Genomic DNA, 16,913 nt, shown 5'->3' with positions numbered 1-16,913 from the left:
TTATTTACTTTCCCTGCCCCAAAGAGCCTCTGTGTCCAGTCATTATTCAGGGAGTGGATGTAGAGGTGATCCGCTCCAAGTACTTGGGGGTCCACATTAATGACAGGTTGGACTGATCTCAGAACACAGAGGTACTTCTGTATATAAGAGAGGGCAGAGCAGGCTTTTTTTTTCCTTAGGAGGCAATGTAACTTTAATGTGGCAATTGCAATACTTCATATCTTCTGTAACTCTATGGTGGCCAGTGCGATTTTTCTGTGCGATGGTGTGCTAGGATGGTAACATCACTTCGAGAAAGGCCAACCGAATCAATAGGCTAATTAAAATGACAAGCTCGGTTAAAGGACACACTGTGGACCCCCTAGTGGTCATAGCGACGGAGAGAAAGAAAACAAAACTTTGTGCACATCCTCTCTGTGACACACTAACGCAGAGTACTTTCAACCAACAAATCATTGAACAGAAGTGAGTCAAACGGTACTGGGGCTCCTTTATACCAACAGCAATAAATCTGCATAATGTGTGTCAGTGACAGCCAAGTCAGAACTTTCCTTTCTTTTGAATATTTCTTGCTTTACAGTAATTCTAGTGTGTGTTCAGACCCAAGTGTGGGTGGGTGTGTGTGTGTGTATATATGTATTTACTAATTATCTACCTATTTATGTATTTATTTAAAGAGATTCTGTAAAAAGCAAAAGTTCTCCCTGGGGACAATTATCTAAATCTAGTTTTTGCTGGATTATAGTGTGCCAAAAATATTGCAATATAATCAATTATAAAAAGGCATTTTAAGCAATACCAAGTGTTATAATTTGTGGTCTTTCTTGTTTTGTACTGTTTGCCTAATTCAGTGTATATGGTTTGCAGCTTATGTTTGTGAATAGCCTATTTAATTTTTTAGCGAAGCTTAATGGGTCTGATATTTGGAGTGCAATTTTGACTATCGGAGTACAAGATTAATTTTTGTAAATTTAAAATTTTAAGACATCTAGCATATTTGGTCTTCATATTTAATAGATGTTTTAATGTGTGTTCACTACAATTTCTAGACACCTCAGAGAGAATTTCTTCTTCGTATCTCTTACATGGAAATTTATAATGAAACAATCACAGATCTCCTGTGTGACAGTAGAAAAAAGAAGCCTTTAGAAATTCGTGAGGATATTCATGTAAGTAATTGCTTTTAGCTATTGTGGTCAATGTGGATTTTTTTTTGCCATTTTTGTATGGTTCTGTGTGTTTTATCTGTTAAATAGAAATGTGCTCATTATTGCAGTATTTATAGTAAAGTGTGTTTTCTTTTATGAAAATAGTTTATCTGTAATGGTAATGTTTCTTGTTATAAGTATTACAATTAATCTTTTAAAATGCAGGTTTAACTTCAGAATAGGCCAGAATATACTGACTGGACATAGATTTACCATAGCCGCATGAAATGGCAAATGGTTATTTGTGAAAGTGATCAAATGAGCAGAATTTCTGATTGTATGTCTTTTAGTCAAACACTTAATCTATTGTTGTACTAAAATTGTGTATTGTGATTTTTACGAGAAAAAAAAAAAAATTGAGCAACTATTTCACTAGTATTCCTTTTTGGTTGACACTGAAAGCAAATGGAGAAGGTATAACCTGTTTTACAATATTATGAATGAGAATTTCATTAAAATTTATATGAACATTAGCTTTTCTCGTCTTTTGCAAGGAAAAAAATGGAAACATTTCCTGATAGTTGCAAGGAGGTGGGGTCAGGGTGAATTCTTTATTCTAAACTTGTTTATTGTCATTAGAGTTACTCATGTTCTGTGGAGCATTGTGAGTCATTTAGAGATGCTAGTTTATCAAATGTAGGTGGGAAAACTGTCTACCAAATATTCATACACTACTAGAAAATGTGACAACTCCACTCTTCCAATTCTTGGATCACAGTTTGAACCTAAGATTATGGAGCTGTAAGGCAGTAGTACTACCCACCATATCACATCATGAAATTAACCCATCTATCTCAAAGTAACATTCTTAACAAATGCTGAACAAATAAAAATATATATTTTTAGTTAGATTGGCTGCTAAATCTTTTGATGATCACCTATGATGAGCTTGACAGTCTTATCTTGAAAATGTTTTAATTGCTCCTATAATTGTTAACTTGGGGGTGGAGCTTAAAAAGGCCACAGTAACTGCTGACATTTCTTTAATGTTGTCCCGGAAATTTAATAAATTCCCAGAAATTAATACATTTAAAAAGGTACTTACTTCTGTGAATATGGTTAGGTGCACTGGAGTTTCCTAAGAGAAAGAAGGTGGAAACAACGTAATTTACCCTGTTGTGAAGAATTCTTTATTGCTTTGTTATGGTAACCAGAAGGCAATTAACCATAAGCTGAAAATATGATAAATATTGGGGCCATTTTTAACATGTGTGCAAATAAACGTTCAAAAGGAGAGGTGTGTGTCTGGGGAGTTTAAGAAACTATCAGTTTTTTGTTTTTGTTTTTTTGTTTGTTTTTTTTTTGCTCAGAATATTAAAAACAGGTACTTAAAGCAATTCTCTGCCCAAATTTTGTTTTGTTTTTTTTATTTTTTGTTGTTTACCCCATGTAGTTTGTAGTGGTGGCCAAGAAAAAATTCTAATCGCATGATTTTGTGGAGAAAGTACATAACAGATTCAAACTGAGCAAGACCCAACAGTTACCTACTCTGGACAACAATAAATGATGTGGAAATGTCCATGTGGAAAAAAGAAGAAAAATTCTCATGTAACTTGAGAAATCCACTTGCCTGTTATCCATTCTTATGCTTATTTTTTACTAAGATGATTTTATTATTCCGCAAAACTCTGCGTACAAGATAAACAGGAACTACACATTCCCATAATAATGTGTGTACACCATAATCATAAAACTCCTCACAGTGATGATATCCTTAAAATGATTTATTAGAGTGCCCTGTTTATTGTCAATATTCTTAGCAATCACCTTGAATTAATATATATATACGTCAGGTGTTTCTGCTGCTTTTGGCAAAAGTATGCAGTAGTTCTTCTCAGTGTTAAATATATGTTTTATACACTTTCATATAAATGTAAGATGCTGCTTCTAGTCTTGGACTGCATTAATAGAAGAAACATAATTGAAGTTCTGTTAAATATAAGAATATTAACTTTTTTCTCTCCAGTTAACACTTGTACTCAAATGTTTATAAAGTTGTATTGTGTCTTGCTTGACCTATACAAACGTGAGGTAGTTCTGCGTACAAATGTGACTATGAACTAATTTATGCAATATTATTGGCCAACTCTCTATATTTGGTTCTAAATCCTGGTTGATAAATGATTATCTCTTTATCTATTTAATCCTTTAGAGAAAAGTTTATGTTGCTGATTTAACAGAAGAGGTTGTGATGTGTCCTAAACATGTCCTTGAGTGGATTAAAAAAGGAGAAAGTAAGAAGTTTTAAATTGGTTTCTCGTTTTCATTACTGAAGAGTAGAGCCATGTTTACTATACAAATCCTTCTTGAAAAGCTGTTCGGTGTACTGAAAAAAATGCTCTAGGCTAATTTTCAAGACATTTTTCTTTCCTTTAAATGATGTAGATAGAATGTGTTCTTTTATGTGTGTGTGTGTGGTTTGTTTTTTTTTTTTGTTTTTTTTTTATAAACCGTTTTAAAAATGTACCATCTAGATACTGTCCTCAATTTCTATTGAACAATAGTATGTTAAAGAAATTCTTGTTAAAAAGCTCACTTATTTTAACAGTGGAATTTAAATTAATGCTAGATGTTGATTGTTTTTATTTATTTCCAAAGAAAATCGCCATTATGGATATACCAAAATGAATGAACGGAGTAGTCGATCTCATACAATTTTCCGTATGGTAAGAAGTTGATCAATACGTAAATGTTATTAATTAATCTAAGACTGCATTAGTAATTGAAAGATTATTTTCTTAGATCCTGGAAAGCAGAGAAAAAAGTGACAGTGATGCAGAGAATGGTGCTGTTATGGTGTCACATCTGGTAAGTAGAATCATTTAGGAAATAACTGGTTGACCATTTCGTTTTTGTAGCCTAGTTTACCTAGGTTGGCTGGTTGCCCCTACAGTTCTTTCCTTTTCTGGATGTTTCAATTTAATGATCATATTTTGTCCATCAACTGTTTCTTATCTCATGTCTTAATGCCCCCACTTAGTTTATCTCGCTTCTAAACTTGTCTTCGTACCTTTTTAACAACCTTGAATTCCATACATGTAATTCTGCTCGTTGTTTAACTTAGTAGCTTTGTCGTGCTCCCTTATAATATAAACCTTCAAACGTTGTTTGTATAAAAGTATACTTTTATTGCGGAAGAATGTATTAAATCCCAATGTTTCAGTTCACATCTTGAAGCAGTATTAATTTTAGGCTTTGATGCTAATGCAGTGATGAGATTATTAGTTTTTAGCTTCGAGTTAAACTTTAAATCCCCTTTAAATAATGTTTACTTAATATCACTATAATAGTGTCATGTAATGCAGAACTCTGTTCCACACCACTGTGCCATCCTAGTACATGTAAATGCTTTCCACGGTTCATGCTGTATGTAGTTCACAATATTTCTTTTCAGTTCTTTTCTTGTTTATAATAAGTTAAAGTAATACACAATGCAGTGTTAGAACTTTATTGCTTGGCTAGGAGTTTTAGAGTAAACCCATATTAATATTTTAAAAATAAAAACAAATACTCTTTCAAATTCCCTGTGAACGTACAACTGGTAGTAAACTCAAAAAAAGTCTTGAATGAATGAAGTAAAAACTAACCTGTGAAGCCACCTTTAGTTCAGTTTGTTTTCTATTTCTGTATCATATGTACATAGTTCTTATTGCAAGGTTAGGATTTACGGTTTCCTCTACTTTATTTTACCTTTTAATCATTTTTTCATATTGTAAGGTTATTTGGGGTTTATTTCGGTTCTTATTTGTTCCAATTTTAGTTCTCCAATTTTTCTGAGGTAAACTGTTTCTGTACATTAGGCCTGTTTCAAGTTATCACTTTTGAACTAAACTCTCACACATATTAACAGTACAAGAATAAATATCAAAGAATTAGCTTCAGTCAAGTTTAAATGTAACATTTTTACAGGATGAAATGATATTTATACCCAAAATTCCCATTATTCAACTAATTACCCGTTTAAATTCAAAGGAATATAGCTCCCTGTAAAATTGTTTTTCCATTTTCATCAACAAATGCTGAACTCAGCCACCAGGAAAAGCAGGAATGGTTTACTTGTGGGCAATGTTCAAGAGTAAGCAGTTCCACTGAATTATATAAGAAAGTGAAAAAAATACACACATTGTGTACCAAAAACTAGTTATTTAATTACATAGTACTTCAATTAACCAGTGGCAGTATAACTGAGGCCCATTGTCTTAAGACTTGCTGTGTTAATCAACTTTGCTCTGAACATTTTTTAACCTAAAATCTGAACTTCACTCACTCCAATTCAGGATTGTAGGAACCAGAGTCTTTCTCACCATCTCTAGGTTCAAGGTAGTAAACAACACTGGACAGGTATTCAGTCCCTTGAAGGGCCCACACAATCAAACACTTACACTTTCAATTATACAGGACCAGTTTGGAACCACCAATTAACTTAATGTGAATGTCTCTTGGATTGTTGTTGGAAAATCAACTTAGCCACAGTGAGACAGTGCAAACACAAAGCAGACAATGACTAGTCATGGGATTGTACAGTGGTGCAGTGGTTTTTGCTGCTGCCTCATTATTCCAGAATCCTGGTTGGGCATTGTCTCTTTTCTCTTTGCATGCTGTCTGTTTCTATATGGGATTTTTCTGGTTATTAGCTGCTTATTCTGCATAAATCCATATTTCTCACAATTTCAGAGGTGGCTATTACAATTCATAATGAAATGTTTGGCTACTCATAAGTGAACCAAGTTGTAGTATACCAGAGTCTCTAAATGGTTGTATGTGGCATACAGTACACATTATCAGAATCAGAAAACTTTATTAATCCTGAAGGAAATTACTTATGTCCCTTGTCTGTTGTGAAGTTGTAACATGTTGCACTAAGAGCAAGTATAAAGTAATCATGTAAATATAGAGTATAATAAATGTAAGTATCAAACTAGAGTGCAGAGTGTTGCACCTTAAGTTAATATTGCACATTCTGAGAACAAATAAGGTTATTCTCTTGTGAAGAGAAGACAATTTATTGCACAAGAACAGATAGTATGTTGCATATTTCAAGTACTTGAAAAATGTACCTGGATATCCAATAAAGAAAAAGGGTAATAGCTTAAAGTATGGGTTAGTGACCGGAAAAGGAGTTAGAATCTGACTGGTGTGGGGAGGAAGGATTTTCTGTGACATTCAGTGGAGCACTTGATGCTATTCAGTCTACTGCTGAAAATGCTCCTCTGTCCAACCACAACACTATGAAGTTGGTGATTAGCATTTTCAATAATAGACCAAAGCCTAGACAACATTCTCTGATCTGCCACAGTTTCCAAGCTGTCCAGTTTCTCTCCTACCACAGAGGAAGCCATCTGAATTAGTTTATCGATGTATTAGCATAAATGAGGAAATAAGCTCACAAATGTCATAAATGTGGTGCATAATGTATCAGAAATAAACAAAGATAATGCAATGTCCACAGCTAACATACTGTACATATTTGTTATTTTCAAGTAGTTAAAAAAAAAATATATATATATTTTTTTTTTTCAGCCTTTGCATTGTTCAAATAAATGACTGATATAAGCATGCTTTACTGAAAGCATAACTTCTTGATGTCCAAATGAAGACCAAACATTGTTTCAGAATTTATACATCTGATGAAAGAACAGTATGTTATGAGAAGAAATTTTAGGGCAATAAACATAAAACACCAACTACGTATTTTCCTACAAAATTCACTCTGATTGCTATTTTTCTTGTCACAAGTTTAGAAATAAACTTCCAAATAACACAAAGTGAGGAGAGAATGCATGTCAAGATGGCTGAAAACACCTTAAAGTCATGATATTCTATCAAGCAGTGTGTAGTTTTTCTTTTTAAAGTGGTAAAAATAAGAAGTTTCACCACATGTTCTGTTTTCAAACATCATTGATTTGCCTTGCTAAAAAAATTATTTTCTATATATATAAGTGAAGGCCAGACCTTGTTCTTTGAGAAAATATATTGAGAAGGAATTATATCATGAGCCCAAATTATACCACAACAATTTCAAAATTCAAAACTTGTCTTTAGAAAAAAATCATTTTCTAAAATAAAATTTCCTTTTAGTGGTTTAAGTACAGGAATATTCGAAATGATAAAAATGTTCTGGGAACAGAAAACAATACACAGCAAACTTGATCAAGAGTAAAAAAAAAAAAAAGAAAAACATGATAAATAGTTGTGTGAAACCCAATTTCACCATCCAAATTAGAACAAATATTCTAAGTTTTATGATCCTGATAAAGATTTGTAGCACTGTGTAAAACTGATTTGGTGTAGTATAAACAGATACACGTTAATATTATTTATATACAGTCATGGCCGAAATTATCGGCACCCCTGGAATTTTCCCAGAAAATGCACCATTTCTCCCAGAAAATTGTTGCAATTACAAATGTTTTGATATACACGTTTATTTCCTTTATTTGCATTGGAACAACACAAAAACAGAGGGAAAAAAAGCCATATCTGACATAATTTCACACAAAACTCAAAAACCAGGCTTGACCAAATTATTGGCACCCTCAACTTAATATTTGGTTCCTTTGGAAAAAATAACTGAAATCAAGCGCTTCCTATACCTATCCCACACCTCTCAACTGGAATTTCCGACCACTCTTCTTTTGCAAACTGCTCAAGGTCTCTCAGATTTGAAGGGCGCCTTCTCCCAACAGCAATTTTGAGATCTCTCCATAAGTGTTCAATCAGATTTAGATCCGGATTCATTGCTGGCCACTTTAGAACTCTCCAGCGCTTTGTCTTCAACCATTTCTGAGTGCTTTTTAGAGGTATGTTTGGGGTCATTGTCCTGCTGGAACACCCATGACCTCTGACGCAGACCCAGCTTTCTGACACTGGGCCCTACATTGCGCCCCAATATCTTTTGGTAGTCTTCAGATTTCATGATGCCTTGCACACAGTCAAGGCATCCAGTGCCAGAGGCAGCAAAACATCCCCAAACCATCTTAGAACCTCCACCATGTTTGACTGTAGGTACTGTGTTCTTTTCTTCGTAGGCCTCATTCCGTTTTCTGTAAACAGTAGAATGTAGACAGTAGATAGATACATACATACATACATACATACATACATACATACATACATACATACATACATACACATATACATATATATATATATATATATATATAATATGTATGTATGTATGTATATGTATATATGTATGTATGTATGTAGGTATGTAGGTATGTATGTATGTATGTAGGTAGATCATGCGCATGTAATGGACAAGTGATTTATTTGTAATATTACGAGCTTTGTAAAATATATACTGGAAAAAGGCAGAATTTACCTACACAAAACCCACACAAGATTGTCTTACATTAAGAAAAAAGAAAAAGTTGACCGAATCTCAATTGGATCCTTTACTTTCACTGTTCTCAGAAGTGGTTAGGGGGCTACCGACACACTCCTGGCAGGGACTTTCTGACAACATGCAGTGCTCTGTTTCGTCAGCAAAGTATCGAACATTGGGTGTTTTTTTTTTTTTTTTTTCTTTCTTCTAAAATGAAATGTCTTCACCAATAATTTACCTCTATAAGTGTTTTTTTTTTTTTTTTTACAGAACTTGGTTGACTTGGCAGGAAGCGAAAGAGCAAGCCAAACTGGTGCAGCAGGTATTGTGCTCATTTTGATCCTGAAATTACTGTTTTCTTAAGGATGTTGTAGGAATAAATATAATATGCCATATACTGTACATCATATGATTTAGCCATGCCTAACTACAGACATTAACTTTTGTTCATTTTAAATGTTTTGATACCTTTTTTAATATGATAATGGACTATTTTATTGTTGCAGGGCTACGCTTGAAAGAAGGGTGCAATATAAATAAAAGTTTATTCATTCTTGGTCAAGTTATCAAAAAACTAAGTGATGGACAAGCAGGGTGAGTTTCTTTTGAAACGAAGGTTCACATTTACTTTAAAAGAATATTCCACCCAAAAACTTTCTTTTTTTTTTTTTAATCTGAAGTATGCACTGTGTTGTTTGTAGTTACAGCTGAGAAAAATGTTAATATAATAATTTTGCAGAGAATGGAGATGATAAAAATACAGATGCACTAGGAATTTACTGGAGGGTCAACACTGAACAAAAGCAAATTATATCAAAATTTTCAGGAAAAAAAATTGTACACAAGTGAATTTTTGAGGAAGTGGTTTACATAGCAATTATCCAAATGTGTATTTGAAGCATAAAACTGGATGTCTGATGTCTGAAAAATGCGACAGAAGTAACTTCATTTTTTTTATGATGTTTTGATATTGTTTGTATTCAGTGTTTGTCTCCATTGATTTTTTTCAATCATTGCTACGAATAACACAACATAAATAACAGATTAAACTATTATTTTAAAACTATTGTTTTGGATGGAGTATTCCTTCAACTGAATGGCTTTCTAAATATTAAATAATACTGTCTGTTTAAATTTCTGTATATTTTAGTAGATCTTTCCTTAATTTATCTAATAAGATTCCAATTTACTAACACTCTATGAATTGTCTTCTTTACGCATTAATTTTGTAGATTACTTGCGTCATAGTGTAGTGTCCTCTCCATTCACAGATTGCATAGATTAAACTGGTGAGCATTATAACTACGTTATTGTTTATTAAAAGACGTTTTCTGGTATTAACTCCTGGTTATAGTCTTCTAGGTATGTCTTTGTTTTGCCATAAAAATGTCCACTATTTCTTTCTTGATGGTCAAGTTAATCCAAGATGGCCAAACCTTGTTTTAAATGTACACCCTGTATCACTTCACTCTAGAATCCTTGGCAAGGGTTAACACTTAACACCAAATATCTGAGTGCCTTAACATGCAACCTGAACGATTCAAATTAGTCACGCAAAAAGTATCATGTCAGGTGACTAACTGATTTTTGGTTGCTGCAGTCTTTGTTTTCATAGTCCAGGTGTGATTTTTTTTTTGTTTTTTTTTTTGTTCTCTTGTAATGTCTCCAATAATTATTTTCAGATATTTTCCTTTGTTGAATTCCTGGGTGGCTGTTACATCAGCTGAAATCAAACAATTGATAATTTCCAGTGGTCTTGTTACTTGTCAGTGAAGCTACTTTTTTCATGACAGCAAGGTCCCAACACCTATTTAATGTCTTCCTACAATTACTGTATATACACACATATACACAGTTGGGTCCATAAATATTTGTACAGAGACAACTTTTTTCAAATTTTGGTTCTGTACATTACCACAATGAATTTTAAATGAAACAACTCGGATGCAGTTGAAGTGCAGACTTTCAGCTTTAATTCAGTGGGGTGAACAAAACGATTGCATAAAAATGTGAGGTAGTGCTGGGCAGTATACCGGTTCATACCGAAAACCGTTTTTAATTTTTTTTATGATATGGATTTTTCTTATACCGCAACACCAGTTTAAATTGCCTAAACGACGTTCGGAACGTGGCGCAGCGGGAAACTGTTCAAGTGGGGACCTTTTTCACTGCTACACCGCTAAACACAGATTTGTTGCACTAGGGCTCTTTTTCACTGCTACACCACCAAATAGTGGGTGGTAGCATAGGTATGCCGCGCGGTGAAAATGGACAGAGAGCCGAAAAAAAGCAGTCACGTCTTGTTGCCTGGAGATGCTTTCATTTTAAAAGGTCAGATGTGTAAATACTGTTTCTATACTACTGGATAATACTGCAAGCCAAGTTGTACTTGTTTTATTTTTCAATACAGTGTAATGTACCTGGGTACTGTATAATATTGTGATGACATGTTGACTTTATTCTCGTACTTTGTCATTAAAGTAGAACATTGTAAAATGAATATTTAATTTACTAGATTTTCTCAAACCCCGTCATAAGTTATATAGCACATTAAATGCTTTGTGTTAAGTGTTCCCCGAGCTTCTTAAACTGACTTCCTCTGCACTAAGAGGAGGCAACGGCAGCGATCGCCGCACAGAATCCATTCACATGATATTCATGCTCTCTGAACATTTAGAATGCCAAGATAAATACTTGATATAAATTCTAAATTTTCAGAGAGCAGGAATATCATACAGTGAATGGATTCTGTATGGTGATCGCTGTCTATTAGTGCGGAGGAAGTCAGTTTAAGGAGCGTAGTGATTAACAACTGGGTCGGGGAACACAACACAAAGCATTTAATGTGCTACATTAACTTATGACGAGGTTTGAGAAAATCTAGTAAATTAAACAATGATTTTAGGATGAAGTTTAGTTTACGACATTCTACTTTAATTATAAAGTAAACAATGAGAATAAAGTGGAAATGTCGACTTTATTCTCGACATATAGTTTTTTTTTTTTTTTCTTCCCTGTGTCCGTATTTTTTTTTCTTCACAGTGGCCCTAATACGATTCCGTAGGGCTATACCACAAATACAATTATAAATGCAAGTTGCAGTTGTATTATTTATGTATATAGGTTAGCTTGAAGCAAGGTCCATATTAATGCAGTTTGCCTAAATGATAGTTAAGTTGGTAAAGATGTCATCACCAAGATTGCACTTGTTTTATTTTATTTTAATTTGGTGAATACTGTGTAATGCACCTGGGCTTTTGAAGCCTTGAAGTAATAGTGCAACTATCAGTAATAATACAATTATTTATTTTATTGTTATTATTTATTAGTTTAAATATTATGCAGTTTAATGATGGTAAAGTTATTTAAAAAGTCACTTTAACGTGTCAGTGGACAGAGATTGTTAACATTAACAGAAAGTGTAGTTGTTTTACAAAAAAAATTTATTTATTCCTTTTCTAAGACATGTTCAGTGCAATACAACTTTTGACAAGCACGTCTGGATATTTTCCTAAGTCTAAATACCTCTTTGAATGGTTGAAAATATGTTGTCAAAATTATAATTTAACTTTTTGCAAAATTTGTTAAATAAAAAGGTTCTCTATTTTGACTGCATCTGTCATGCAATGTGATTTCCTTCTCTTCATTAGTGCCACCCCCTTGAAAAGTATCACTTTATGGGGCAATGCAAACCTGTATTAATACTTGTGTGCACATTAAAATGTTTTTTTTGTACAATGTACAATGCTCTTGACAGTGGAATAGGTTATTCTTAGCTAGTAATTGCAGTGGAAAATGTGGTTAACATCCACTCATGCATGGGAAAAAAATACCGTCAAATACCGTGAAACCGGGATAATTTAGAAAAATACCGTGATATAGAATTTTGGTCATACTGCCCACCCTTAATGTGAGGCAACTAAAGCATTTTTTAATGAGTTTTAAGCACAGGGAAATAAATGAACATTTGAAAAATCCGTAATTTAATAAACCACCAAGAAAAGTAACATTGCAACAATCCACGCTATGAACTGATCGCTGTAAACAGAAGTGAAAACAAAAACAAGCCCAGTGCATTCTTTAATTGTCTTCTCTACCATATGCTTCCAGCCTCTCGCGCGCCTTTGTGTGTGTGTGTATCTCTCTCTCTCGCTCGCCTTTGTGTGTGTGTGTATCTCTCTCTCTCGCACACCTGTGTGTGTGTATCTCTCTCGCACACCTGTGTTTGTGTGTGTGTCTCTTGCTCGATCGCTCGCTGCACAGGAAATGCACAAGGAGAGACTGAACACGTACAAACCTGAAGGGAAACTGGCTTGTTCGTATACTGAGTGTGTGGCTGTGAACAGATGCAAAAGTTTGAACTTTTTGGTCGTAAACCGATTTGTACGTGTTCCAAGATGTTCATGAACCGAGGTTCCACTGTATGTATGTATATATGTATGATATATAATATATACAGTGATACCTTGAGATACGAGTTTCATTCATTCCGTGACCGAGCTCTTAAGTCAAAATGCTTGTATCTCAAATTAATTTTCCCCATTGAAATTAATTGAAATGAGATTAATTCGTGACAGCCCCCAAAAAACCACCCCAATTTTTTGTTAAATGTTTTCAACATAAGAAAAATGTATTATAATGAACAAATATTGTATACAAACAAAATAAAACCTAATACATAAAAGAGAATCTAAAGAAATAAACAGACGTTGGCAAAGCCAATTAGCGTATTGTAATGTTTTTTTTCTTTCACTTCACTTTTGCTTAACTTAAAAAGCAAAACTTTCAATAGAAACCTGTCCAAGGAGCTTTGTTTAGTCCTCCCCTTTAGAATGTTTCTGAAATGAATTAGGCAAGTGTCATTAAATAGCGCGACTGCACGTTCAGTTTCTTTTCAATAAAGTCAGGCGTTAGGCAAGTGACATTAAATAGCAGCGCTGCACGTTCAGTTTCTTTTCAATAAAGTTAAGCGTTAGGCAAATGTCATTAAATAGTGCCACTGTATGATCAATTGTAATTTTTTCAGGGTGTTTCTTTTCTTTAAAGTTTGAAACTTTTTCCCTCATTTCAAACACTTCCTTTATCTCACTTTAAGAGATAAACTCCTCCGCGATACCGAACTCCTGCAGAACCTCCGTATTTTGCTGCGTATGTAGTTCTGTCTACTCATCTGTCGTGAGTTCCTCGGAATGTGCGGGGACAAGCTCTTTGATGGCTCGTATTTCGAATTTTGGCTCGTAACTCGACAAAAAATAAACCTAGTGACGGCTCGTATCTCAAACTCGTACATTGGGGCACTCGTATCTCAAGGTATCACTGTATATATGTATGTATATGTATGTGTATGTGTTTATATATATATATATATATATATATATATATATATATATATATATATATCTCCCTCTCTCTCTCTTCTGGTTCATCCTGCTTCCACTTCAAAACCGGTCCCGCCCACACGCACGGCATTTCTCAATTCCTTTTCGTCGTCTTCCATGTCATGCACTATACTGGCCTGCTGAGCATAATACATCCAACAAGTACTCGAGGTGCTGCCACAACGGTAAAGTGGCTTTACCACCCTTGCGGGAGCCACCTGTGTCTTTACAACAGCTTCTTACACAGCAAACCTCAGAAGCTAAAAATTATTGTGAACACATTCGAGAATACAACTCTTCTCTAGTGTTTGCTTCCATGGGTGCACAGATAACGCAACCTCCTGGCCACGGACCATACTGTTTTAAAATGCAGATTTATCACCAAATCTCTCCACTATATGGTAACACTTCTACCTCTCCAGGATATGGACAGTTGTATGTTTTTGACACCGCGCAAGCTACTAAAGTACGCTTACATGATAAAGCAAATTCTGCATGAAGCGAAAATGTACTTCTCCAGCTAGATTCCATGCTCAGAACCATCAACCCCTTTGCTAAATCATACAAACATGCATGAAATCGGTCAGTCCAATCCAACAGCATCTGTACGAATGGTTTTCAAGGAAAACCCTAGGCAGGATTAACAACGATACAATGCCCCGACATGTCACACCGATGTTGCAGCGATTTTCATCTGAGAAGATGGTGAACCGCCTGCCGAAAGGACATTTGCACCAATCCCATAGGCAACTCCTGTAAACAGATTTCCACACTCAATATGAATTGCGATCCTATGGTTTACCCACTTTTATTCCCTTACGGAGACATTGGCTGGCACAAAGATTTACAACATGTTCCCGATAAAAGAAATGCCAAGCAAATAAGGCTTACTCAATGCCAATTTTACGCGTACAGATTAGCAATGAAGAATACATTTAGTGTTTTGCACTCCAGCGGCAAACTATTCCAACAGTACATCATAGATGCGTATGTTAAAATAGAGGGCACGCGTCTCAACTATCTCGGATTACATCAACAAGATCTGCGCATCGAACTATCAGACGCACTGCAAGCAAACGGTGAAAATAACGTTCGTGTAGGCAAAATTATTATATTACCATCCACATTTCCAGGAAGTCCAAGATACATGCAACAAAACTATCAGGATGCCATGGCCATAGTACGTAAATTCGGAAAGCCTGATTTATTTATCACTTTCACATGTAATCCTGCTTGGCTGGAAATTCTACATGCATACTGCGCCTTTCAAGAAGTATTTATTTCTTCTTGATTTCTGAATTCCTTTCTCACCGTTTTCCGTTCCTATTCTTACACCGCCGTATGCTACGGTGGGGGTCGGCTAGTATATGTATTAATCTCTAACAGTTATAGCACTTTTACGCATTTGCTTTTACATTTGCCTGTTTCCCAATATTCTTCAAACTTATATGGTAATTCACAGTATTCTCTCTCTGTTATCCTATGAGTCATCGGCATGTTCTTGCTCTTCTAAATCTTTACGAGAAGGTACTTCCCTCTTAAACTCCTGTTTAAATAAACACATTAAGAAATAATTCCATTTTTTCCTTATAAGCTTCCACAATAAAGTCTTGTTCACAAAGTTTTTTTTTCTTTATTTAAAAACTTCATCTGATCTAAAAAATCCTATATTAATATGTCACACAAATATTACCAGTTTTATTTAACAATTTATAAAGGCTCCTTTTTCTCTTCAATACGGTATTGTAACTTATTTGCATTCTAGGCAATATTTTGTACTGTAGATTGAGCAGAATTATACCACTGTCAGTAAAGAAAAAATCTTATAATCTGCAGATTGTCTTTCAGGAAAAACAAATATAAGCCTTAATCTTGTATAACCTGCAAATTTGTTCTCTTCGATTTAAAAAAAAAAAAAAAAAAAACGTATAATCAGAACATCAGCACGAGTGAACCCACAATCATTGATAGTCTGCATGTGAAAATTATTGCACCAACTGTAACTGTCATGTTGCTCAAGGTAAAGGTTTTTCATTACTGAACAACGGTATTTTGTACTACTGTAGTTGGGATCGTCCAGGTCATTGTTATTCATCTCTGCTTAGGAATTTGGTTATGTGGTGTTGACAGCTCAGCACTATCCACTACAAGCCAGTCACAGTATAGTATCCTTCTGATTCCTAATCAGCCATCTCATTCACAAACCAGAACAGTCCCTAATGTGGGTACTGTGCTTCCGGGTGTGACATAATTGTCTCAACTATACACTCCTGCATGTTCCTCGACTTTTACAGTACAGTAATCCCTCGCTACTTCGCGGTTCACTTTTCGCGGGTTTTTAAATACAAGTGATTGCCCGCCTATCGCGGAAGTTATGTTCCAGACCCATCAGCAACAGGAGAAAATCCGCGATATAGAAAGACCATATAAATAAACATTTTTATAGTTTAAGCCTTAAAATACCCATCCCACATGCTTTAAACACATGTAAACTTATAAAACACACTTTGTTAACACATATGATATGTGGATGTCGGGCTAAGGAAATGAGTAACATCTCACTATTATAAAACATTTTAACTTCACGCAAGACAAGACAGTGAGACAGGAAAATTGGTGATGTACAGGCTTAAAATTATTGACACGCAGAGCGACAAGCAGCACAAAGCCAGCACAAAGTCCACTTCTCCTTAGCGTTCATTCAGCTCCCCACCCCCTTGACAATGTGAAGTGGCAGGAGCGTACTGCGCTTCCGGGGAGTGGGGGTTTGAGCGAAGGTGCGTTCAGCTCTCACACACACACTCCTCCTTCCGAACGCGCAGAGCGACAAGCAGGCATTTTGGCAGAAGCAGCACAAAGTCCATTTCTGCTCAGAGTGAGTTCAGCTGCCCCCCTTCACAAAGCGAGTGCAGACACATTGACGTCTGATCGCTGTGTGCAGTGTTGGCCTGAGGTGTTTAAGAATGTAGAAAGTGTTTATAAGAGCGTGGGAAAGGTTAA

The 16,913-nt window shown here is 35.0% G+C and overlaps 1 protein-coding gene across 1 annotated transcript in view; it reads left to right on the top strand.

The window, feature by feature from the left end:
- The window catches only part of cenpe (centromere protein E), a 105,672-nt gene that overhangs the window by 2,222 nt on the left and 86,537 nt on the right, over positions 1 to 16,913 (top strand). Inside the window, exons 5-10 of the mRNA XM_051929640.1 lie at positions 1,050 to 1,169; positions 3,361 to 3,442; positions 3,807 to 3,874; positions 3,951 to 4,016; positions 8,806 to 8,857; positions 9,042 to 9,129. Coding sequence (XP_051785600.1) covers positions 1,050 to 1,169; positions 3,361 to 3,442; positions 3,807 to 3,874; positions 3,951 to 4,016; positions 8,806 to 8,857; positions 9,042 to 9,129 — 476 coding nt within the window. The remainder of the gene's footprint in view (positions 1 to 1,049; positions 1,170 to 3,360; positions 3,443 to 3,806; positions 3,875 to 3,950; positions 4,017 to 8,805; positions 8,858 to 9,041; positions 9,130 to 16,913) is intronic.

Source organism: Erpetoichthys calabaricus, chromosome 7, assembly GCF_900747795.2.
Source record: "Erpetoichthys calabaricus chromosome 7, fErpCal1.3, whole genome shotgun sequence".
NCBI lineage: Eukaryota > Metazoa > Chordata > Cladistia > Polypteriformes > Polypteridae > Erpetoichthys > Erpetoichthys calabaricus.
This window is presented reverse-complemented; position numbering and strand designations above follow the sequence as displayed.